Source organism: Prionailurus viverrinus, chromosome C2 (genome assembly GCF_022837055.1).
Source record: "Prionailurus viverrinus isolate Anna chromosome C2, UM_Priviv_1.0, whole genome shotgun sequence".
NCBI classification, from domain to species: domain Eukaryota; kingdom Metazoa; phylum Chordata; class Mammalia; order Carnivora; family Felidae; genus Prionailurus; species Prionailurus viverrinus.
The window spans coordinates 104,693,610-104,717,618 of record NC_062569.1 but is presented as its reverse complement, the minus strand read 5'-3'; the positions used below and the strand labels follow the sequence as shown (position 1 = coordinate 104,717,618).

Genomic DNA, 24,009 nt, shown 5'->3' with positions numbered 1-24,009 from the left:
TTTAAATGTATCAAAGAAAATAAATTCAAGTAATTTCCCACTTAGCATTAAGATAAAAATGATACAATGTGCCTTTTTTTATAATTCAAATCTAATAGACTTTATTTTCTTTTAATATTCTGACAATTTTGTTTCAAATTTTTATTTCAATTCTAGTTAGCCAATAGTGTAATATTGGTTTCAAAAGTAGAATTTAGTTATTCTTCACTTACAACACCTAATGCTCACCACAAGTACCCTCCTTAATGCCCCCTTGCCCATTTATAGCCCATCCCCCTGCCCACCTCCCTCCATCAATCCTCAGTTTGTTCTCTACAGTAAAGAGTCTCTTATGGCTTGTTTCCCTCTTTTTTTCCCTTCCCACGTGTTTTGTTTTTTAAATCCCACATACAAGTAAAATCATATGGTATTTGTCTTTCTCTGATGACTTTCACTTAGTGTAATACACTAGCTCCATCCACATTCTTGTAAATGGCAAGATTTCATTCCTTTTGATGGCTGAGTAATATTCCAGTGTGTGTGTGTGTCTGTGTGTATCCCACGTCTTCTTTATCCATTCATTGGTCAATGGACATTTGGGCTCTTTCCATAGTTTAGCGATTGTTGATAGTGTTTCTATAAACACTGGGGTGCAAGTGTCCCTTTGAATCTGTATTTTTGTATCCTTTGGTTAAATACCTAATAGGGCAATTGCTGGGCTGTAGGGTAGTTCTATCTTTAACTTTCTGAGGAAACTCCATACTGTTTTCCAGAGTGGCTGCACCAGTTTGCATTCCCACCAACAGTGTAAGAGGGTTCCGCTTTCTCTGCATCCTTGCCAACATCTGTTGTTTCCTGTGCTAATTTTAGCCATTCTGACAAGTGTCAGGTGCTATTTCATTGTGGTTTTGATTTGTATATCCCTGGTGATGAGCAATATTGAGCATCTTTTCATGTGTCTGTTAGCCATCTGGATGTCTTCTTTGGAAAAATGTCTTTTGAGGTCTTCTGCCCATTTCTTAATTGGATAATTTGTTTTTTGGGTGTTCAGTTGGATAAGTTCTTTGTAAATTTTGGATACTAACCCTTTATCAGCTATGCTGTTTGCAAATGCCTTCTCCCATTCCACAGAGTGCCTCTGAGTTTTGTTGTTTCCTTTGCTGTGCAGAAGCTTTTTATCTTGAAGTCTCAATAGTTCATGTTTGCTTTTGTTTCCCTTGCCTCCAAAGATGTGTCTAGTAAGAAGATGCTACGGCCAAGGTCAAAGATGTTGTTGCCTGTTTTCTCCTTTAGGATTTTGATGGTTTCCTGGCTCACACTTAGGCCTTTCATCCATTTTGAGTTTATTTTTGTGTATGGTGTGAGGAAGTGGTCCAGTTTCATTCTTCTGACCTTAACTGCAGGCTCTTATCAAACTTCCTGGTTGTTTAGCATAGATTTTTAAAATCTATGTAATTTTAAAAATCAGCACGTGTTAAAAGATTCTCCTCAGCTAAAAGTACTGAAATCAATACAAAAAATAAAATAAGACAATAACACTCCTTGTGTTTTAAGACTTTATTTTTTTAGTATAGTTTTAGGTTTACAACAAAATGAAAGGAAGGTACAGAGAATTCCCATATATACCCTACCCCTTAAACACGAGTGACCTTCCCCATTATCAACATTACTCATCAAAATGGTATATTTTCTACAAAGGATAAACCTATGTTGACACATCCTAATCATCCAAAGTCCCTAGTTTACCGTAGGGGTTCACTCTTGTTGTATGTTCTTGAGTTTATAGAAATGCATAATGACACCTATCCATCATTATATCGTACAGAGTAACTTCACTGCCCTAAAAATCCTGTGCTCTGGCCTATGCATTTCTCCTCCACCCCTAGCCCCTTCCCTGGCAATCACTCATCTTTTTATTATATCCACAATTGTGGCTCTTTCAGAGTGTCTTATAATTGGTATCATAAAGTATGCAGCCTTTTCAGATTGACTTCACTTAATAATATGTATTTAAGTATCCCCCATGTCTTTTCATGGCAACTTGAGAGCTCATTTCTTTTTATTGTTGAATAATATCCATGTATGGATGTACCAGTTTATCCACTCACCTGTTGTAGAACAGTAAAGCTGCCATAAATATCTGTGTGCCAGTTTCTGTGTGGACGTAAGTTTCCAACTCCACTTGGATAAATATCAAGGAGCACAACTGCCAGATTATATGGGAAGAACATGTTCAGATTTTAAAGAAACTGCCAAACTGTCCTCCAAGGTGGCTGTACCATTTTGCATTCCCATTAGCAATGTATGAGAGTTCCTACTGCTCTACATCCTCATAAGCATTTGGTGTTGTCAGTATTTATATTTTTAACAAAAACTTATAACCCTAATGCTGCCTGACAAAGGAGTACCAAATACATGGGGAGAACTATTATATTTTTGACAATGAATTAGGAATTCTAAAATTTTCCCCTTTTACATATTCTATAAAATAATTAAATATAGCCAGCTACTTCTCAGAAATGAGCGAGGCTGATTAATTTGTTTGTTTTAGAAATATTTACTATGTACCGACAATGTAGCAAGCCCTTTTCTTAGCTGAAATCCTATCAATGAAATCAAGGTACAAGTAGAAGATTATGCAACAATAATGGTGCACTTACCATGTGATAATCACTATTCTAAGTGCTGGCATTGAACAAAAAACCCAAATACTTCTGCCTCAAAGCCCTTACATTCTAGTGTGTGTGTGTGTGTGTGTGTGTGTACATGCGTGTGCACCTGTATGTGTGTGTTAGGGGTAAGGGAGAAGCGACGGATGGAATGTTATTCCCTGGCCTTCTTTCCCAGTTCAGTAAAAGGTGTGGGTCTCCTCTAGCCTAAGAAAGCCCCTTTATGTATTTAATCTTCAAATTCAAATGTGAATAAAAAAATGACATGTCCCTCTAACCACCTGAAACAACAGCTAATGTCATGAATACATAGTCCACTTAGGTTTTCTTGTCTCCTTGTGACTAACAGAAAGGACATACAAGAAAAAAATGCAGGCTGTGGTTGATAAAATAGAGTGAAATTACCAGATCAACTTGGAGATCAAATAAAAGCTGTCACCCTAGTTTTCATGATATTCCAAAGACAGGATTCAATATGCCCATACAGATCTACAAAGACCTCAGTCTATCCAACCAACAAACCCCCAAATCTATGAATGCGATATCTGCTCAAAGGCATGACATTTAGATGTTTCCTCTACTGAGTGGTCAGTGAGTTAGTGGTCAGATAAGAAGGCTAACCAGCGAGATGTAATGCATACCAGATTAAGAATAAATCATAAAGGGAGACATGTCTGACTTCATTATTTTCTGACAACTTTAGGAGAGTAATTGTAAGATCTTTTTGGTATCTGTTCAGCTGCAAATCAATATTGTCTTTGATGCAGGATAAAACACATCCAATCACTTTGAAAGTGAAATTACAATTTCCAAATTTTTAATTATTTAATTAAATTACTACTTTACAAATATTTAACATACTCATAAAAAAATAACAAAGGCTATGTGAATCTGGTGCTGGAGAAAACAGAATATGAATACCCATTGATTACTTGCCAAAAGGCAAGTAAAGGATTTTATAATAAACTGCATGCACTATCCAACTGGCTTTGATGAAACAATTTGGTAAAAATGAATCCTGACTAAAAATCACATTCCTGGTCTATAGGACACAGAAATAAAAAAGCCCAGGCACTGTACAGAAAGTACTTTGAATACAGAAGATTTAAGAAGAGGATGTCCAACACAGTAACTTCCTTTCCTTGGTTCCAAATGTTCCCTGATCTTATGGATGGTGCCATAACTTCAGAGTAAATGCAGGAAGCTGGGATGCTCGAATTTGTAAAAAGTCGAAGGAGTAACAATTACATTTCTACAAGAGTACACTGCCAAGCTACAGTTTTGTTCAGTTCTTCCTACAATAAAACCAGGGCATAAAAACATTTAATAACACAGTGTGATAATTATGTGGAAAGGACCAAGGGAAGGCACTCTAAGTCCAAGATTAGTGAATGAAATTCAAAGGAAACTTAATAACAAAGTCCTATTAATAGTATCCATCAACCAGGGCACAGAATGATTCTTTGTAATAGTATTTATTGTGCCAATATTTTACCTTCCTGGATAGAAATTTCCTGGAGCAAATTAGTGTATATCCTCACTTCTTCAGAATGATTTTTCTGATCTACAAAGAAATCCCCTGTTCCATTACGTTATTTTTTTAGGTGTGCTCATGGTCTAACTACTTTCAATATCAATAAAATAGTCCTAAAAATTGGATTCAAGGTCTTAATAGGATCTCAAAGCTGTTGTAATTTTTTTCCTTGAATTTCGCAACAATGACTTCTACAGGAACATATAACCAAATACCTCTGAGCAGTAACCAAAATCTTTGTGGAGTAATTTTGAGCAAGGACTAGAAAGTTAGAAAAGGACATGAAAGATGCCCAGAATGCATGAATATGAAATAAATTACAGTGGTCCTTGCTTGGCTCAGTTTCAATATGCATGAATTTCAGTTGCCATGGTTTAAATAACACAAATGCCCCCAAATTACAGTAGAAATTTCAGTTATCGCAATACCACAATAAATTAACTGAGTACTTGCACGAAGTGCAAACTTCACTGTTATCTCTTCAGTACACAAATCACCCTGTTAATATCAGATGTGTATCATGATCAGTGACCAATCATGTCACTTCTTTCAAAGACTGTTGGTGACTGCTCACTGAACACCTGTTATTGTTCATGCACAGACAGCAAAGCAGGTGTTGTGTAACTTCCTTGTGTCCCAGTAATAAATCAGTGTGATACTTTATGATGGATTATCAAAGCAGGAAACAGGCAACAAAGATGAAAGAGTAAAGAAATATAAAGTGGTAATGTTGGAAGTGAAATTCGAATAAAATGTAAATGGCATCATAGAAGAAACAACTGGATGAGGGAATATCAACAATACTGCCATTCAAGGGACTCTAGATATACAGTCAGAGAAACTCAGTAAAAGTGAACTTATTGGCATAAATGGGGACAGTGAGTAGGTTGTGACAAAAGGAACACAGATGTCCCAAGAGCGGTGACTCTGGCAAAAAACTTCACATGAAAGAAATTGTGGGAGATATTGTTTAACCCTGTAAATGCAAAAGATAAAATGTTGGAAGCTGATCCCAACTTAAAAAGGAGTATGACAATTCACTGAGGCATAAAAAAGATGCCTGCTCTGTATTCAAAGTTCTATAATAAGAAGGAGGGAAGTCCAAATGTCCACGGATGGATGAATGGATAAAGAAGATGTGGTATATATATATATATACACACACATATATATACATACATACATACACACATACACACATACACACACACACACACACACACACACACACACCATGGAGTATTACTCGGCAATCAAAAAGAATGAAATTCTGCCATTTGCAACTATGTGGATGAAACTAGAGGGTACTATGCTAAGAGAAAATAGTCAGAGACAGACAAATATCATATGACTTCACTCATATGAGGGCTTTAAGATACAAAACAGATGAACATAAGGGAAGGGAAGCAAAAATACTATAAAAACAGGGAGGGGGACAAAACATAAGAGACTCTTAAATATGGAGAACAAACAGAGGGTTACTGGAGGGGTTGTGGGAGGGGGGACGGGCTAAATGGGTAAGAGGCATTAAGGAATCTACTCCCGAAATCATTGTTGCACTATATGCTAACTAACTTGGATGTAAATTAAAAAAAATAAATAAATAAAATAAATAAATAAATAAATAAATAAATAAATGGTAAAAAAAAAAAAAATAAGGAGGCAAGCACTGTTCCAACTACTCTTGATGAAACACTTTAATTCTCAATGTTTTTGATGTTTCAATTTACCGTCTACTATTACTTTTTTCCTTTCCTACTAGTGTTATTACTGACAGTAAAAGTTTTAATGTTTTGACAAAAATGTTAAAGGTCGTGGAGCAATAGTAGGTTTTTGCATTTATTTTAGATTGCTTTGCAAAGTTTCAGCTTACCTGGTCACATTTATTGTCTCACAGTTTTGTGGAAAGACTCCTTGTAAAAAGTTCAAAGGAAGGAAAAGTAAGAATGTATATGCCTAACTCAAAGAATTTCAGAATGTTAGTAAGTTCCTGATATGGAATTGAATCTTAACCCTATAGGAACCAGAGATTTTGGTGGGTAACACTTGAAACCACTTATGAAACACCTAAATGATAGAAATTACCTGGTATGTTGTCAAAGACTAAGAAAGAAGAAACCTGGAAATCAAGCCAGTACCTTAATTGTCATTAAGGGAAACTGTCAAGCAGGAAACTGTGAGTTGGTATAGTTTTAGAAAAAAACACAAAGTGCCTCAAATATAATACTACTAGGGATTTGTGACTTTGGTTGAGACTCAGGGTTTGATTCTAGTAACCGCTGAGCTTGCTAAGCATTAAGATTCTGCTTAAAAGTTTATGAGTTAAAGATAAAGGCAAAGATGTTCAGGAACATTTCCCTGTGAGAAACCTTTGTCTTCAAAACATGGTCTAGGGCTCACCAAGTCCTGGCTTGGCTTCAGCAGTTTAAAAGTCTTCTCAGGCTTCTTCCTCAGTAGGATCAATCGCATCTTGAGATACAGTTCAAGATACATTTCTGGTAGAAAGTAACTCTTTCTCCTAAAAATGAAGGTACAACCTGTTCTTTACTACATGTTTAGCCTATGGGAAGTCCAAGTTTAATCTTGGGCTACCAAAAGACTGACATGCAGAACCAGAAAACCACTGAGAAAAACTTCCAGTGGTCAAATACAGACTATAAATGGTAATCTGAAACAGTTAAGGAGAACTAGCAATCTAGAAAGTGAAAGTCATGGGTCTGAGTTACTATTAATACTTCAGGGGCTACATGATACCACACTGTAAAAAACATATAACCAAGTGGCAAGTGAACAACAGAGGGGCTCTCCTGTTTGGTGGAATCTCTAAGCCATAAATAGGAGGTCTCTTAGAAAGCATACCAAAGTAAAAGGTAGACTTAGATCCATAACTATCCCAAAAATGTGACAGAAGGCACAGAACATGCACACTTACATGTCTCCTCAACTGAAATGTGGGTGCTACAAAGCCAGGGGCAATATGCATTTCACTTCCACATCTCGAGCCTATAGCCCATGCCTAGCAATCAGTAGGCACCCTGTCAATAGACATTTGTTGAATAAATTAAAACAAAGTAGGTCTACATTCTGCTCTGTCAGTAATAGTTTCATCTACTCAGTATGTGTACCCACATATAGGTTCACTCTTCATGGAAAAAAAAAGTTCTCAAAGTAAGTTCAAGACACGGAGGCAGTATATTGCAGTGGTAAATAGCACTGGTTCAAATCCCAGTACTACCAGAGAACAGCTGGGGGGTTGTGGCCAACTGCCTAACCTACCTGCACTTCCGTATTTTTCTACAAAATGGTAATAACAATGGTACCTACCCCCACAGAGTTCTTGTGAGATGAAAATGTGACTGCAGATGTGCTCCGCAGCATCCATCATACAGAGCAAGAGTTCCACAAATAAATAGGTGTTCTTATCATAAACACCTTTAAATGTGAGTCCAGAATGAGCGAATCAAATATATAGGTCCTCCTCCACACATACACACACACCCCACATATACTTGTTCTAAGAAGAGCCTAAATAAAAAATTGCCATCAAAATATTTTCTTAGCTTAATTAGCATGTTCTTTAAAATATGATCAGTGGAATAAATACAAAAAAAGAGCATTCAACCTAACACAAAAATGAAAATTAAAACAAGATGCTTTTTTTGTCATCAAATTACTAGCAAAGATTTTAGAGTTATAATTATGTCAGGATTCAGAGGTAAAAAACAGATATTCTTGGGGCACCTGGGTGGCTTCGTTGGTTAAGCGTCTGACTCTTGGTTTTGGCTCAGGTCATGATCTCACAGTATGTGAGTTCAAGCCCTGCGTCAGGCTCCGCAGTAATAGTGCTTAGGATTCTCTCTCTTTCCCTCTCTCTCTGCCCCTCCCCTGCTCATTCTCTCAAAATAAATAAACTTATTAAAGAAACAGATATTCTCATCTGTAAGTAATTGATACAAACTTTCTAGAAAACATTTTGGCAGTATGTATCAAGAGCCTTAAAATACCTCTGCCGTTTCCAGTCTTACCTATCTTTAGCAGAATTACTTTCATAATATCAAAAAACTTGGAAATATCCTTAATATCCATCAAGATGAGAGCTAAGTAAATTATACTGCATCCATAAAAGTAGAGCATAGGCAGCTATAAAAAATTTTTCTGAAAACAAGGGGGGATATTAGGATGTAAGTATGTAAGTTACATCAGTCCATATATGGTTTTCCTTCTTAAAGAAAGGTTAACAAAAATACATAGAAAAAAACAGAAAGGGAAGAAGAAAATTCACTATAATATACCAATAGTTTATTTCTAGGTTCTGGGACTTCAGATTTTTATTTTTTCTCTATAATTTCCAATTTTGTATAAGGGTTCTTAAAGTGGTGTTTATTATTTTTTAAGTCAGAAAAAAATTGTAAAGCTTATTTTGTAAAAATAGGGCTGACAGTAAACAGGCTAACTCCTGGTTCAGTCAATGAAAAGTAATGTCATTAATGAGAATGCTATGATCAGCAAACTTCAATCAAACCAAATGCAACAAATCACACTGTTGTGAAATAATTTCATTATCTTAAAAAAAAAAGGTTATTCTCTACTTCAAACATATGACATAGGCTTAAGGACTGGGGCTGCCAATAAGAGTAAAGGCTTTCCCTAACATCAATACAGACTGAATAGGTCTTGATGCTGTATCAGTCTTTTTCATGATACAAAAGACTTACCGAAATCCTAAGAAAATTTCCATAAGAAGCCTAGACACTTTTTTGAAAATAAAAGTTGTGAAATGTCTTGACAGTTGTCACTGTTAGCCCTTTTCTTCCCTTTCTTTGCCTTTTAGACAAAAGTTGAGAACAGCTTTGAAATCACAAAGCATTTCCAGGGTGTGATACATTGAGAAGAGCCCTTAGAATATATAATCAGTCATCTCTCTTCCATTTTCAGATCATTTTAGATTTCTGAGTAAAAGTGAAATTCATGAAATATACAATAAGCCAATCCACTACCACATTTTATTATTTTTTTTTTACTTTTTTAAAAGTTATAGAATGAAATAAATGAAATCAGCATCATTCACACCTTGCCTCGTATAAATGCTTGCTGGCCTTCAATGACTGACCTCTCACTGTGTGAAAGGGAGATGAGGAATACATCTCACATGTTAAAAGTTTAGAAGTTTACACTGTCACCTCAGAACTTCACTAATTTAGTAAATTTCTTTTACCAAACCAGTAGGGAAATATGGTTGAGTATAAGCATCAACCAGAATACATACTACCTTTTCACCTAGTAGTGACCATTCTACATTGTTAATGCTGATTCTGATATAGCATCAAGATTTTCCCTGACAAGTTTGGTCACGTGATTATTACAATAAAACACGATCCAAAACCACAATTTTCCTGTGGCCACTTCCTTAGAGAATCATAGTAAGAATGACAACACACAGTTCAAATGGGGCTTTTGATGAACACATGGACACGGACAAGTGCAAACTGGGAAAATAAAAAGTATAATATTCTACCCTAACACTAAGGTGGGCTGTGACCATCTCTTTGCCAAAATAATATGTGTAAATGCTCTGAAAATATTAAACTCTACATAAGTTTAAGGTATTGTTATTGCTAGGATTCCCACCAGTCATTCTTAAGAAATTTTAAAAAAGCCACTTATGAATCAAGAAGAATATTAAGACTGTATATTCTTATTTATCACATTATCACACTTTTTAATACAAGTCAGGTAAAATATTTCACTGATATTACCTCCCAGAAATAATCTTTTCATCATTAAAACATAAACAAAAACTAAAAATAAATACTTACTCACAATACCAAACTGTCCCCAAGAAAGTAGTACAGCCAAAATTGGGAAAATGACAATGAGGATATTTTCATTTGGAGAAAACCATGAAACTGGGAAGAAAACAAAGTCGCAATTAATATTTACTATAATCATGTTAAGTCCTGCCATTGAATAGTCAACAATATATTTTACTGTAAAGATAGAAAATAAAAATAATTTATTAAAGCTGTGGCCTTAAAATAATTACAAATTACACAAATAATTTACTTATACAACAAATTTTATTTATGAAAAAAGAAGCTAATTTAAGTGTGTTTTCCACGTTTTCCCTAACCTATGATTTGTGGAAGAAGACAGTATGGCACAGCTGAGAACAGGGCTCTGGCTGGCTTGAAAGCTAACTCTATGTTACAAGCTTTGTGACGCTGGGCAAAGTCTTAACACCTCTCTGTTCTTCAGTGACCTCAATTGTTAACCCCAGTACAACAGAATACCTATATCCTGAAGGACTGTTATGACTATTAACAAAGCTAATAACATGAAATGGGCTTAAAACAAAGCTTGACATGTACCAAGTACTCAGTCAACCTTCACTACAATGATTGTAACATTAGGTATTCAGGAAGCTTCTGTTAAGTGGGTCACATGTTACCTAGACAGTGAAAATAATAGTCACAGAGTCTATATGAAAGAAATCGTGACATTAAGATATCAAATAACTTGAGAACTTTTAAAAAATTAAATTGAATCATATCTTAACACTAATACACTGATTTTATCATGGTATTTCTTCCCTAACAATAAAGCTAAGCAAATGCACTAAAAACATTTCAAAGTTTGCCTCTACAATGGGGACTTGCTGAAGAACATTCCTCAATACTGCCCAAAGCAAGCACTGGTGTTCCTCTGAAACTAACCCTATTCATTCAAATCCTCCCTGGCTCTGTCTTTCCATATTGGAGTGTGAAGAATCTTGTGTGCTTTCGTACCACCACGATAGCCATGCATTTCTTGTGCTACTCTTACGTTAAAACCTGATAAACGTTCGCAATGATCCACACAAAATAACGTTACAAATTCTGTCTTAGAGATATAACCTTTCAGAATCGAGCATTTTGCCCTGTATAAACTCAACGGTTTACTGCTAAAGGTTTAATCATGAGATAGTTTGGTGAGTGAATGGAAGACCGTATCTTAAATTTTGGGTTTCTACCAAGAGATGGGTTTTTCAGATACTCTAAATCAATACCGTAATTTCCAACCATATTACTGTGTATCTTCCTACACCAAAGAAAACCTATTTCAATTGGGCCAAAATTCCTACCAGGAAAAATCTTTGTAAATTATGCTTAGGTTTTTGTATCTAATGCCCAAAGGATTTAAAAGCTCTATGATCTAATGACTATTCTTAATCTACGTTCTCTATTATTTTGAGTTGTCTACATTAACTCTTTAATTCTCACAATTATTATATGAGGAACTGTTAGCCCCTCCTTAATGCTGAGGGAACTGAGGCACAGTGAACTAAGAATCCTAAGTATCTTAAGTTTTCATGTCCCAAACAGATTTTTGAGAGTCCTCCCCCTACTTCCCCACCAAACCTCCCCCCTAGGGTTTCCCCATTTCATCAGGCCAAAAATCTTATTGTCATCCTTGACTCCTTGGTTTCTCTGACACCCCATACCTGGTCCAACAGCAAATCCTGTGCCCTCTACATTCAAAATACAACCAGTATCTGATCAACATGAACAGTGTATGTTCAAGATGAGCTAACAATGAAATGTTCTTTCACTGACCTCCCTGCCTACGCAACAAAATAATCTCAGAGCATATTGACAGAAACCTATTAATGAGAGATGTGTTTAACCATGGTCTGACCACTCATTTTTCACTTATTTCACAAACATTTATTGAAACTTAAGACCCACTGTGAATTTGGCAAGTAGGACCATGAGCGTGAGCAGGGGAAGGAAATGAAGATCAGACTTTTGTGGGTAGTAAGGAGAGGTCTCTGGGTGAGGAACTGGATCTGCGCCACATAGACAGGGAAGAAGAGACACCAAAGGAACAGCAAATTCAAGCAACAAAATGGTGGCCACTGTGGCTAGAATTTAATGATACAAGAGGGGATGGGAAGAGTCTCCTGGGGTAAGGTCATATTGGGTCTTAATAGCTTGTAATAAGAGTTTGGATTTTATCACAAGAACAATGATAAGTGATTCGAAAGCTTCATCCAGGGGAGAAAAATGACCTGATTCATTTAAAATCTTTGCTAGCTATGTAGACAATGGATTAAGAAGCAGGACTGATCATAAAGTTGCTGCAGCAATTGTGTAGTAGCAGGAAAGCAACATGTGATCCACAAATACAATCTTGAGTTCATTTTCACTCCTCACATTTAAACACATAACAAGGAACTGTTCCAAAGCAAGGTGATTAGAATGGGGATCCTGAAACATAAGCAATGGCTAGAAGAACCGGGGATTTCTACCTTAGAGAAAAACAAGCTTGGGAGAGAAACACCACAGCCTTCTTCATGAGAGAAATTACAGAATGTCAAGTTCTAGCTTGACTTAAGTTACAACTAGAACTGCCTACTAATAAACCAAGACCTTTGGGAAGGAAGAGAGTTTCATCATGTCACATGTTGAGGTAAAATGTCTGAATGACCAATTACCTGGCATGTGATAGAAGTACTTAATGAGTGAGATGGTGAAAGAGACTAAATGACTACTGGAAAACTCCAAGCCTCTATGCCGAAATAATGAGAAGTATGAGAAACATTTCAGTGACATACAGAAAGTAGGATTATAGAATAAAAAATATTATTGCCTAAGAGATGCTTAACTGAAACTTACTAGAAGGTTTATTCAAACTTCACACACTCTTTCCTCTCAGCTCTCACCCCAAGACTGTAATATGTTCTCCACAGCAAGAGTGTGTGTATGTGTGCATGTGTGCACATACGCACACATGTACATGGTGGTCCATCATTCTCTGTTTAAAATCACTGCTTCAGACCTCTGGCATAATTTACCTCTTCTCACTGGCACAAATGTGTTACCTCTCTCTAATTTGTTAAGGTGGAGAGTCCGAGGGTCACCAAAGTGGACATTCAAGAACCAAATGAGATGCTGGGGGGAAAAAGCCAATGTTTTATATAAAACCACTTATATACCCATTAAGCTATTGATCTGTCTTGGTACTATTATCAGATGACTTTAACTATTGTTCCTCAAGGGGCAAAAAGAATAAGATACTTCTCTAAGGTCCTTCTCAATTTTCAATGTTTATGGTACTAAGAAAATAAACTATGCTTAAAATAGTCCCTATTGGATATTTTTCCACCTTAGGAATAAGAAAGATAGTCCAAAGGCAATGCTATTCCATTCAAGCTGTGGCTGACAACTCTGCCCATTACTCTTCCCCAATTCTTGTTCAGGCAGTGTGGTCTCAAGATGAATTTATTAGTGGAAAAACAAAGAAATGATATTAAGAGGATATGGTCTATGAATGAGCGTTTAAATTTTTCTTCCCAGCCTAAGTATTCTAAAAACCCAGTACTTTACTCCTCTTATCACTGTATACAAAAGGGGTAACTGGAAAAAGTGAAGAGATCACTTAAATAAATTAAATGTGCCTTTCCTTCAAATATATACATGGTAAACCTTCACAAACACCAGTTTCCACAAAAGAAGGTTAAAATAAAATTTATAACACTAAAATTCAAGCCACATTTTTATGTGATGTTTCAGGCCTGTGATGACTTTTTTGATGTGTTGACTAGGCTAGGCTAGTCCCCAGTTACTTAATTAAACCCATAATTCTACGGTGGCTCCCCAAATCCCTGCTCCCTACAATCAGCCTTTTATAATTCTCTCCCCTTGAAGAAGGGATGGGGAAGCGAATATGATGGATTTCATTTCCATGATTCTGTTGTGTTATGTATCAAAAGGGATCCCGATGATGTGATTAAGGTGCCCAACCAGTTGGCTTTACAAAAGGGAAATTGCCTTTGGGAGAAGAGGGGGCTGGTCTTATCAAGTGAGCTCTGAAAAAGGTCTGAGCTCTTCCTGGAAAAGAAAATCAAAATGTGAGAGAGATTCTTTGTACAAGAGGAAGGTTCTCCTTTGCTGGCTTTATTATATGGAAGAGGCTGTGTGGCAAGGAATGAGGTGACCTCTAGGAGCTGAGAAAAGCCCCTAGCAGACATCTAGCAAAGAAACAGAAGTACAAAGAAAGAAGTCCTACAATCACAAGGAACTGAATTCCGCCACAATCTCGCCTGTTGCCTCACCTAACAAATGGTAAGACCTATGTCTATCTCCTAGAATTCTTGAGAAGATCACAGGACACAACATACATAAAGTATCTGGTATGCGCTCAAATAAATGTTAGGTTATTTTACTGTTCTTTTTTTTTTTTTTAATTTTTTTTTCAACGTTTATTTATTTTTGGGACAGAGAGAGACAGAGCATGAACGGGGGAGGGGCAGAGAGAGAGGGAGACACAGAATCAGAAACAGGCTCCAGGCTCTGAGCCATCAGCCCAGAGCCCCACGCGGGGCTCGAACTCACGGACCGCAAGATCGTGACCTGGCTGAAGTCGGACGCTTAACCGACTGCGCCACCCAGGCGCCCCATTTACTGTTCTTATTTATACTGCTATCATTTCCTTGAAAGTAGGGATCACATCTTACTCATTACTGAATCCCTAGTGCCTAGCACAGTGCCTGGGAATAGTAGGTACTCAATAAATCTTTTTAAGAAAGAGAAATATTAACTTATATACATCCCAAACAATTCTGTCATGGAGACAGTATCCCCATTTTACAGGTAAAAAATTGAGGGCCAGATTGGTTGAGTTTCTCAACCTAGTTTTCTTAAACTAGAAATGGTGAAGTATAGAAAAATCTTTCTAAATTCAAGTCCTGTGCTCCTTCCAAAAGTATACTACTACACAGAGACACCAGAGGTATATAAAACTCTCATTCATATATAATATTCTACACATTCAGTCCTAGTGCTCAGAAAAGGAACACAAATGGTCACCATTACTCCACATTCCATTAAGTAGGTTTCTCTATTAAGTAATTTCTGTTCCTCATTTATGCCTACATTGGCAAAAAACAGCACAACATAGTGATAATGGTTTCTCCTGCTAAATCTCCAAAGTCCACATGATGGGCAAGCAGCATTACTATAGTAACTCTGTACTGCACAGTAAGAGTCTTGCCCCAAATTAACATTTTTGAGCAGAGGAGGTTTATTTCTTCTTCCAGTCAAAAATGGGTGTAAAACAGAGACAACACCAGATGCTGGCGAGGATGTGGGGAAACTAGATGACTTGTATGTTGCTGATGAGAACGTAAGATGAAATAACCACTCTGAGAAACAGTTTGGCAGTTTCTTTAAAAACTAAGCATATACTTACATACAACCAGTAATCATACTTCTGGGCATTTATCCAGAGAAATGAAGACTATGTCCACACAGAAACCTGTACATGATTTTTCACAGCAGATTCATTTGTAATAGCCAAAAGCTGGAAACCACCAAAATGTCCTACAACAGGTGAATGGTTAAACAAGCTGTGATACACTCATACCGTGGAATACTACTTAGCTCAGAGAGAGAAAGTGTGGGGGAAACAAACTATTGATACGCACAGCAAATTGGATAGTTCTCAACGGCATTGTGCTGAGTAGAAAAAGCCAATCTCAAAATACTGTATGATTCTACTTATACGACACTGTTGAAATGACAAAATCATAGCCATAGAGAATACATTAATGTGTGCCAGGTTGGGAACAGTTGGGGGTGACTATAAAGGGATTGCATGAGGAAGATCTTTGTGTTAATGGAACAATGGTTCTGAATCTTGACTGTGGTGGTAGTTACTTAAATATACACATGTGATAAAATGACAAAGAAATATGCACACATTGTACCATTGTGAACCTGCTGGTTTTGATACTTTACTACAGTTACAGAAGACGTAATCACTGGGGGAAACTGGGCACAGTAGACAGCATCTTTCTGTTCAATCTTTACAATTTCCTATGAATCTTTATTTCAAAAAATAAAAATGGGTGCAAAGCCAAATGTCTGAAACTTCTTGTATAGTATTCAACATTCTCTGCAAGAAAATAATACCTTCTCATTCTAATGGCCCAAAAGGTAAGTACAACTCATTTTTTTATAGGGTACTTTGAAAACAAAGAAAACTAAAATAATTGCACATGAAAATATAAACTTGGTCTTCATCTCAGATACTGGTATTTCTTTCCCATCCATCTTCACTCCATCTTCTGGCCTTTCAAATCTCGTATCTTGAGTTTAACAGTCTGTCTCTCAGGGACTGACGCTATACTCCAAAACTGCTGCTCCCGCCCCCTCCATCTTGTTTTTTCATTCCCACATAAGTATACATTCCTTCAGAAAAATTTCAAGTAGGTGTCAGGTTACCTAATTCTAGGTAATCCCAGTGTTTGAATGGTCAGACCCTGCTGAAAGGTATACATTTTTTTTTTAAAAGCTTCTTAGTCCCAGTTAATGTCAAATTAATACAAGTTACAACATAAGAGATTTCCTAGCAGCATCGCCTTCCAAACTCTGCCAGCCCGCTCTAACTATCTCCTACCCATTCCTCACTGCACAAAAATCCCTCTTACAATATCCCAGGCCAGCTTCAACAACTTGATAAATCTTACTTCATAAAATAAACATTCCAGGAACACAACCAACATTTGCAAAGCACTTTGATTTACAAAGAACTTATATATGAGATCTCATTTGATGTTCATTACACTGCAGAATACATAAAAGCAGGGAACTACTTTCATCCCCATCCCAGAGATAAGGGAGGTAACTTGGACTCAGAGAAGACAGTTCTCAAGATCATATGGGCAAATAGTTAAGTTGCAAAATAGGTGATCGAATTTAGATTTCCTGATTCCTAATCCTAAAACACTGTCAAAAGATTCCACCAAATTAAACAGGTCATTCTCAGTCTGGTGACAGACATTTTATAATGTCTCAACACTAGGGGAAGACAAAGAGGTGATCCAACTGAACTGTTCTGGTCCCATCAAAGCAGAGGTTCTCAAAGTATGGTCTAATCCTAAAATCAGTAATATGTCTAGTGATTCTAAACAGATACTTCAAACAGAAGGTCATGATGCACTTGTATGTGGTTGAAGAAATCAGATGGCACAATAAAGAAAGCAGGTTGTTTACTTCAACTAACTACTGCTTTATACAACTCACCAAGCCAAGTTTGTGAAGAAAGGGCAGAACCATGGTGCTATAATCAAGGCTGAATTCAAATACACTGAATTGGATCTCTAGTTCTTCCAAATCTTGGCCAATGAAGAAAACACCAAAGCAAAGCTAAGCATAGGAAGCCTTAAGGACTCATCCATGATAATCTGATTTTTTAATCTCCTGAGTCTCCTAATCTAGTCTCTGCAGAGGGGACATGGCTGGCACTCGTCAACCCTTGGTCAAAGTGTAAGGTTAAAGAAAAGGCCAAATAATTGGAAAGAGGCTGGAAAATTAATTACATGAAAGAGAGTACTTTTGATGGCAGCAAACAGAAATGCAGCATAGATGACCTTAGGACTGTTCACCCCAAAGAGTAGTCCTGGGACCAAAAGTGTGAGAACCACACAATATACAAATTAACCAACAGCAAAGGAGCTTTACTCTGAAAAGTAGAAAAGCAAGTAAGATAAAACTCATGATCTTAAAGCTGATAAACATTACATCAACATTATTAATAGCCTGTGCTTTGCCTAGCCCCATTCTGCCCCCTTTCTAATAGGATCAGGATGCTACAGGACAAATAAATGAGAAGCTTTTATAGAAATCTTACCAATACGGTATTTTAGTTCTATGATGGTTTCGCCTTCTCTGCTTAATTCTGTTACTTCACAAGTGTAGTTTCCTACAACAGCCTCTTCCTTGTTCATCTCCAAAGAGGCAATGCCATTTAGTAATTTTTGTGGTATGATTTTTGTACTCTTAAATTTATTGTCGCGAGTGGTCTTTTCTACAGCGCCATCAAAGCTGAAAATGTCTTTTCCTTTAAATTTCCACTTTACATACATTTCATTAATGTTTGTGGCCTCCACATTATTAACATAACATGGGATGATAACAGTTTCATTGCAAGCAGTGTATTCTACAGATCTGGTTATGTTAAATATTAGCTGAGCTGAACCTGAAAAAGAAAAAGAAAAAGAAAAAGAAAATCGTTTCATTTCATTATAGAATTCTATACTTTAAGATGTTACAAATCCTTAAGATAAAGAGCAATGCTTCTCTTGTTCATTTAAGAAAACAGTGCAACTATACAGAAGACAGGCAAGGTGAAAAAAAACCCCAAATTATTTCAATATTAATGTGCACAGCTGGCAGAGAACACTGTAACTTTTCCTTATTCAACCTCAGTAATACAAAGTACACATTACCATGCATCTTGGGAATAAATTCAGCAACCCTGCTGGAACATGCAGGTGTAGTATCTGGCTTTGGAAGCTTTGAAGTAATCGTTACTGCCTACTGATATATGTAGAAAAATACTGTCCTCACCATGTGAAAATTTTGAACAGAAAATCAAACCAAACATTATATCCAATCTCAACTTCATATACTTCCTCCAAATAGAACTTGCTAAACTGATAGGAAGTTTATCTCTATCCTTATGTTGCATTTCCAAAAAGATGATGGAGTCTACTATAATATAAAAAGGTAAACCAGATGAATCACATCACATCTCTCCATGAGGATGGAAAGTCTTAGAATGCTAAGAAGAAAAAGCACTTTCTGTGGCAAAATACAGACAGCAATACTCATTTTGTACGAATTAGAAATGAGTATATACAATTGAAAGGCATTTTCCCACCCCTGTATTTCATTAAAACTATGGAACAACAATTTCCAAATATGTATTACAGGTATTCTTTCCTCCCAGAAACCATAAACCATTCAAAAGAAGCTAAAAAACAAGTTAAAACCAAGAGCAGATACTGCTAATAAGTAGGGTCCAGAGTAATCCTCTCGTATCCATGGTCATATTTTCTGTGGTTTCAGTTACCTGCAGTGAACCAGTCTGGAAGCAGAGAATCCTCCTTCTGACACATTCTATAATTCTACATATTATACATTCATTTCATTATCAATTTCTATATTTTAAGATGCTAGAGTAGCCTAACACTATGTCACAGCGCCTACATCCTTCATCTCATCATGTAGGCATTTTATCAAGAGAAGGTATTTTGAGAGACCACATTCATATAACTTTTACTATAGTATACTGTTGTAATTGTTCTATTTTATTATTAGTTACTGCTGTTAATCTCTTACTATGCCTAATTTATAAATTAAATATTATAGATATGTATAGAAAAAATAGTATATATAGGATTGGTAATATCTGTGGCTTCAGGCTTCCACTGGGCGTCTTGGAACATATCCCCCCTCAGGTAAGGGGGACCACCATATTTTATCCAGCTCTTCTCCGTATGATAAACTATTGTTGCCTTATAAATGAAATCTAAAATGTGCAAGAATATGGGGAAATTATAGCGGTCTTCCACATTGCTCAGCCATTTATCAACTCTTTTACCTAAGTAGTTAGCCGGCTCTTTCCTCAAAAAAACAAAGCACTAACAAATATAAATAAAACATCATCTTCAATAGCTCATCCTTAAGATTTCTTCTTTCTACATTCATAAAATGGGAATAAAAATCAGGGGTATAGAATGTTATTGTTCTAGGAACATAATTATTATTTAGTAACTGCCCACTTAAATGCCAGGATGCATAGTGGAATATGAAGTGAACAATGTTCAGAAAGCCTGAGTACAAAGCAAGCAATTAACTTACCTTTTCTATGCCCTGGTTTACTCTCTGTGATTAAGAGGATCAAAAACAAACACTGGCTACTTCATACAATTGTGGGGAGCACCAAAGGAGAAAACTTCTGGGCAAGTGCTCTCTAACAATACCACGCTCTAAATATGAGGGGCAGTACTGTACAAGTGAGGCAACATAGCCTTTTAATGTGACAATCTGGACCTGGCAGGTCCAAACTGTTATATTTCTGGGAATGTGCAGTTTGAACCAACTCTGGGATGTCCACCGCTCACCCCTTCCCACTTCTCGAAATTGCTTGCCATCCAAACATTCACAAGTGCCAGGCAAAACCTGTACTTCCAGTAATTGTCCCTAGCCTTGGGGTTGTGAATTATTCCCCCTGAGAAGGAAGCACTGGAGGTGAGGGGGAACTACAACGTACAAAAAGGAGAGAAGTAAGTATGACGTTGGAATTAGAACGGAACGTGTCATAAAATATAATGAAAGGTTTTGAAATGGACAAAAAGATTCCTGAGTGTCCTTTCAATAGAGTGCTAGGAATTGTGTGACAAATTCCTTGGGAATATCTGATTCTGTAGAAGGCTTGTGCCTTTCACTGTGTTTGTCTGTCTGGGCTATTTTACAATTTTGGTAAAACTGAGTAATGCAAATGATTCATGTACATAGAGACACAAATAAACTTTGTTCTGTAATTCACTTCTCCCTGCTGGAAGAAGAGAGGATTTCAAAAAAGCACATTTTATTGCCCTGAGGATACTGACCAGTCTTGCATCTGTTTGAAAATTCATTTCAGCATTCCTGATTGCCTATAAATGTGTCTGTTCTCTCAATTTTCTTTTAAAATCAAGGTGGCTTTACCATCTTGCTGGCTTACTTATTAATTAACATGTGAAATAAAATCTTTGACACTTGGTCATTTTGTATTTGAGTCAAGATAAAAAAGAATATTTCTAAAAATTACCGTTTAATAAAAGAGATAAAAGTGAAGAGCTCAGTTCTCCTAACAAACTTTTTTAGAAGGCTCTAAGAAAGAAATGGCTGGCAAATACTCCATAATTTCATAACTTACATTTAGAGAATGAATTTTCTAAAGAATACAGAAAGCACTAATTGCACTCCATTATTTGTTGTAACAAAAGAATTTTATAGCTGAAGCAATTTAAGTAGGATAAATGCTGTCAATAAAATCCAAAGCAAAATTGACCTGGATAAGCCATAACTTTAATAACCCTTGTACTAATTAATAAATAAAAGTAGTCCAAATATACCACTCTACTAGCTGTTAACTACTAGCTCCATCCCTACAAACATTTATTAAAACAAAAAAACCTATCACCTAGTAAAATTATCTGATTTGGGTTTTCTCTCTTTTGTGTATTGCTTTCTGATGAAACATCAAAGCGAAGAAAAGATTTAAAATAGAGAGAGCAAATAAAAGCACATAGGCAATTAACATGAATAAGTAAATTCTGATATGCCTATAGCAGTCAAAATCAGATAGGAATAGGTAAGTATAACCATCAGTGAATTAACAAATGAAATGGTGAAATTATTTTATATAAAATGCCAAAAATACTGGACTTCACAACCTCTGTAAATACAGACCACCAACTGAAACCATCTCATATCACAGTCCTGAAAACAGCTATTATGTGTTGCTGACAGGGCTCAATACATGGTGGTGACAGCACACAAGTTTAGCTCAGAAATGTACAAATTCAATAAACATTTATTGAGAATTACCTGACCTGAATATTTTGATAGGATGAGAGGATACAATGATGGGGGGGGGGGGGGGGGGAAGAAAAGAAAAGAAAAAAAAAAAGCAAGAATTATCTTTTAGAAGCTTTCGATTCTCACTTGGAAGAATGATACATACTTTTTGTAACACAAGGTCCTAAGTGCTATCCTTTGGTATGAAGAAAGTGCTATAGATGGGCAGGAGTGTAACCAGTCTTACAGATGTCTAAGAAAATTTGCATTGCTACCAAGGAAACAACAGAAGACTGTCATAGATGCCACCCATCTCAAGTCTTCAATCTTTTATCTTTCTATATATGCTACATAAAGCCTCTGTCCTTTGCAACAACTCTTAAATCACTCTTCTTTTGCAGGAGCTTATCATATACTCTCCAAAGGAACCCTATTACTTTTTTAATTTAAAAAATTTTAATGTTTGTTTATTTTGGGGGGAGAGAGAGGGAGACAGAGAATCTGAAGCAGGCTCCAGGCTCTGGCTGTCAGCACAGTCTGACATGGGTGGGGCTCAACATAACAATCCTCGAGATCATGACCTGAGCTGAAGTCTGATGTTCAACTGATTGAGCCACCCAGGTGCTTCAGGAACCCTATTTCTTAATCTGAGTCCTTCACATGAGAAGCCAGAAGCTTCCAATACTTCCCACTTATAAATTTACCTACAACCCCAACTATCCACAACCCCCTCACCTTCCTCCTCTTCAGAATTGCATCCCTTCACCTGTTAGTTTTCATTTCTGGCTCCACACCCACTCATCTCCCTAAGGACTTTCCCTAACTGATTATCAGCCTCCTACATCCTTTATGCCATTCACATAGGGTTTTTTGTAATACTTTAAAAAATGCTTAAATATTAGCCAATGTTTAAAAAATCATTCATCTCTTCCCTAGCATCCTAAAATAATCTAAATGCATTTCTTCACCTCCCATTCACTTCTTAAATCTCTGCCACCTGGCCTCTACCTCTTCTTCACTATAATAGTTCTTGCCAAGCCCTAATAATCCCAAGTGAAAAACTGAATGTGCACGGTTTTCTCTGTATCTTGACTACTCTATAGTTCCTCAGCCAGTAGGCAGCTCCTTTCTTGCTCTTGTCCCTTGGCCTCTGCGATAGCTCCTGATTCTGAATTTCCTCCTACTGCTTTGTCCACCGCACTTCATCTTTCTTTCTTTACTGAAATCTATTCCTTGACTCACAATAAGTATCAGTGTTCCTCAGAACTTCATAACCAGCACTGCCCACCTTCCTTCCAATGCCCCAGGTCCAGCATTCTCCTTAATCCACAGTTTTAACATCTACACACTTTTTGTTTAACCAAGCCCCAACTTTCTCAACTGGAGACCTGGAAAGCCAACACTCTGCTGTGCACCTCCACTTGAATGCACTATACTTAATTTAAAATTTGGACAACATGTCCAAACGCCTATTTACCCTCTTCCTATCCCCCTCCCAAATACTCACCATCCAAAGTATTTTCTATTACCTATTCATCAACAAGACCTGGACCTAGTAAGAATCATGCTAGATTTCTCCCTCTCTTTAGCCATGAAAAATTCTTGATAGGCTCAACCTATTATTTAATGGTTCCTCAATCCAATGTCTGTTGTACGAATTAGACATTTATCATCTTTCTTTTGAGATACTGCCGTAACCTCTTGACTAGCTCCTTACCTCCAGCCTCAGTGTTTTCCCATCTTAGCCTCAATGTATTTTCCACAGTTCCCAAAATAACTGTTCTAAATGCAAATGTGCACTCTTTTGCCTAATACACTTTAACAACACCCCCCGCCCCCTTCAAGCTAAATTCTAAGTGCGTTATCATCGAATGCGAACTAGATCCTTCAAGATCCTGTCCAGCCCCACCTCCTGTACTCCCTCATTTCCAAACTAAGCTCCAATCATAATGACCTCTTACAATTCCATGAATCTGCAAATGCCCTCTCATCTCCATACCTCTGCACATGCTGGCAAACGTGTACAGGTAAGAGTACGCACTCTGGAGTCAGACCTGGGCTCAAGACTTAGCACTTTATACTTGTATAACCTTTGGCACGTTTTTAACCTCTGTACCTCAGTCTCCTCATCCAGAAAATGTGTAGTGACAGTGTATACATCATAGAGATTTTAAGATTTAATGAGATAATAAATATTAGGTTCTTAGTGCAGTGCTTTTGCATACATAGGAAATGTTCAATAAATGGCAGCTATAGTCTGCTACTTTTGGTTCTTCCTACTAAAACACAATGGAGATGTTCAGTCCTGTCCTCCCCTCCTTCCCTACCACTACTCAGTCGTATTCATCCCCTCCTTATTGCTCATACTGCCCCCTGTTCAAGTTTTGTCACTGCACTCAACTACTGAATCCTGCAATTACTGTTTTCCTTAACCGAA

At 36.8% G+C, this 24,009-nt stretch overlaps 1 protein-coding gene and 1 long non-coding RNA gene across 7 annotated transcripts in view; both read right to left on the bottom strand.

Moving 5' to 3' along the window:
* The window catches only part of CD47 (CD47 molecule), a 46,431-nt gene that overhangs the window by 16,705 nt on the left and 5,717 nt on the right, over positions 1–24,009 (bottom strand). For 5 of the 6 annotated variants that reach the window (XR_007155911.1, XR_007155910.1, XM_047876392.1 and 2 more), the window contains exons 2-3: positions 17,854–18,201; positions 9,999–10,088 (exon numbers count right to left, since the gene is read on the bottom strand). Coding sequence is in view for 4 of the 6 variants with exons in the window: in XM_047876392.1 (XP_047732348.1) it covers positions 9,999–10,088; positions 17,854–18,201 (438 nt within the window). In the remaining 2 variants the exon portion in view is untranslated. The remainder of the gene's footprint in view (positions 1–9,998; positions 10,089–17,853; positions 18,202–24,009) is intronic. The other variant, XM_047876395.1, reaches the window with a different exon arrangement.
* LOC125175643 (uncharacterized) lies at positions 1,522–9,987 on the bottom strand. The gene is made up of 3 exons (XR_007155912.1): positions 7,115–9,987; positions 6,583–6,700; positions 1,522–2,185 (listed from the first exon to the last, which is right to left on the bottom strand). It is a non-coding gene; the product is annotated as an uncharacterized LOC125175643 (long non-coding RNA).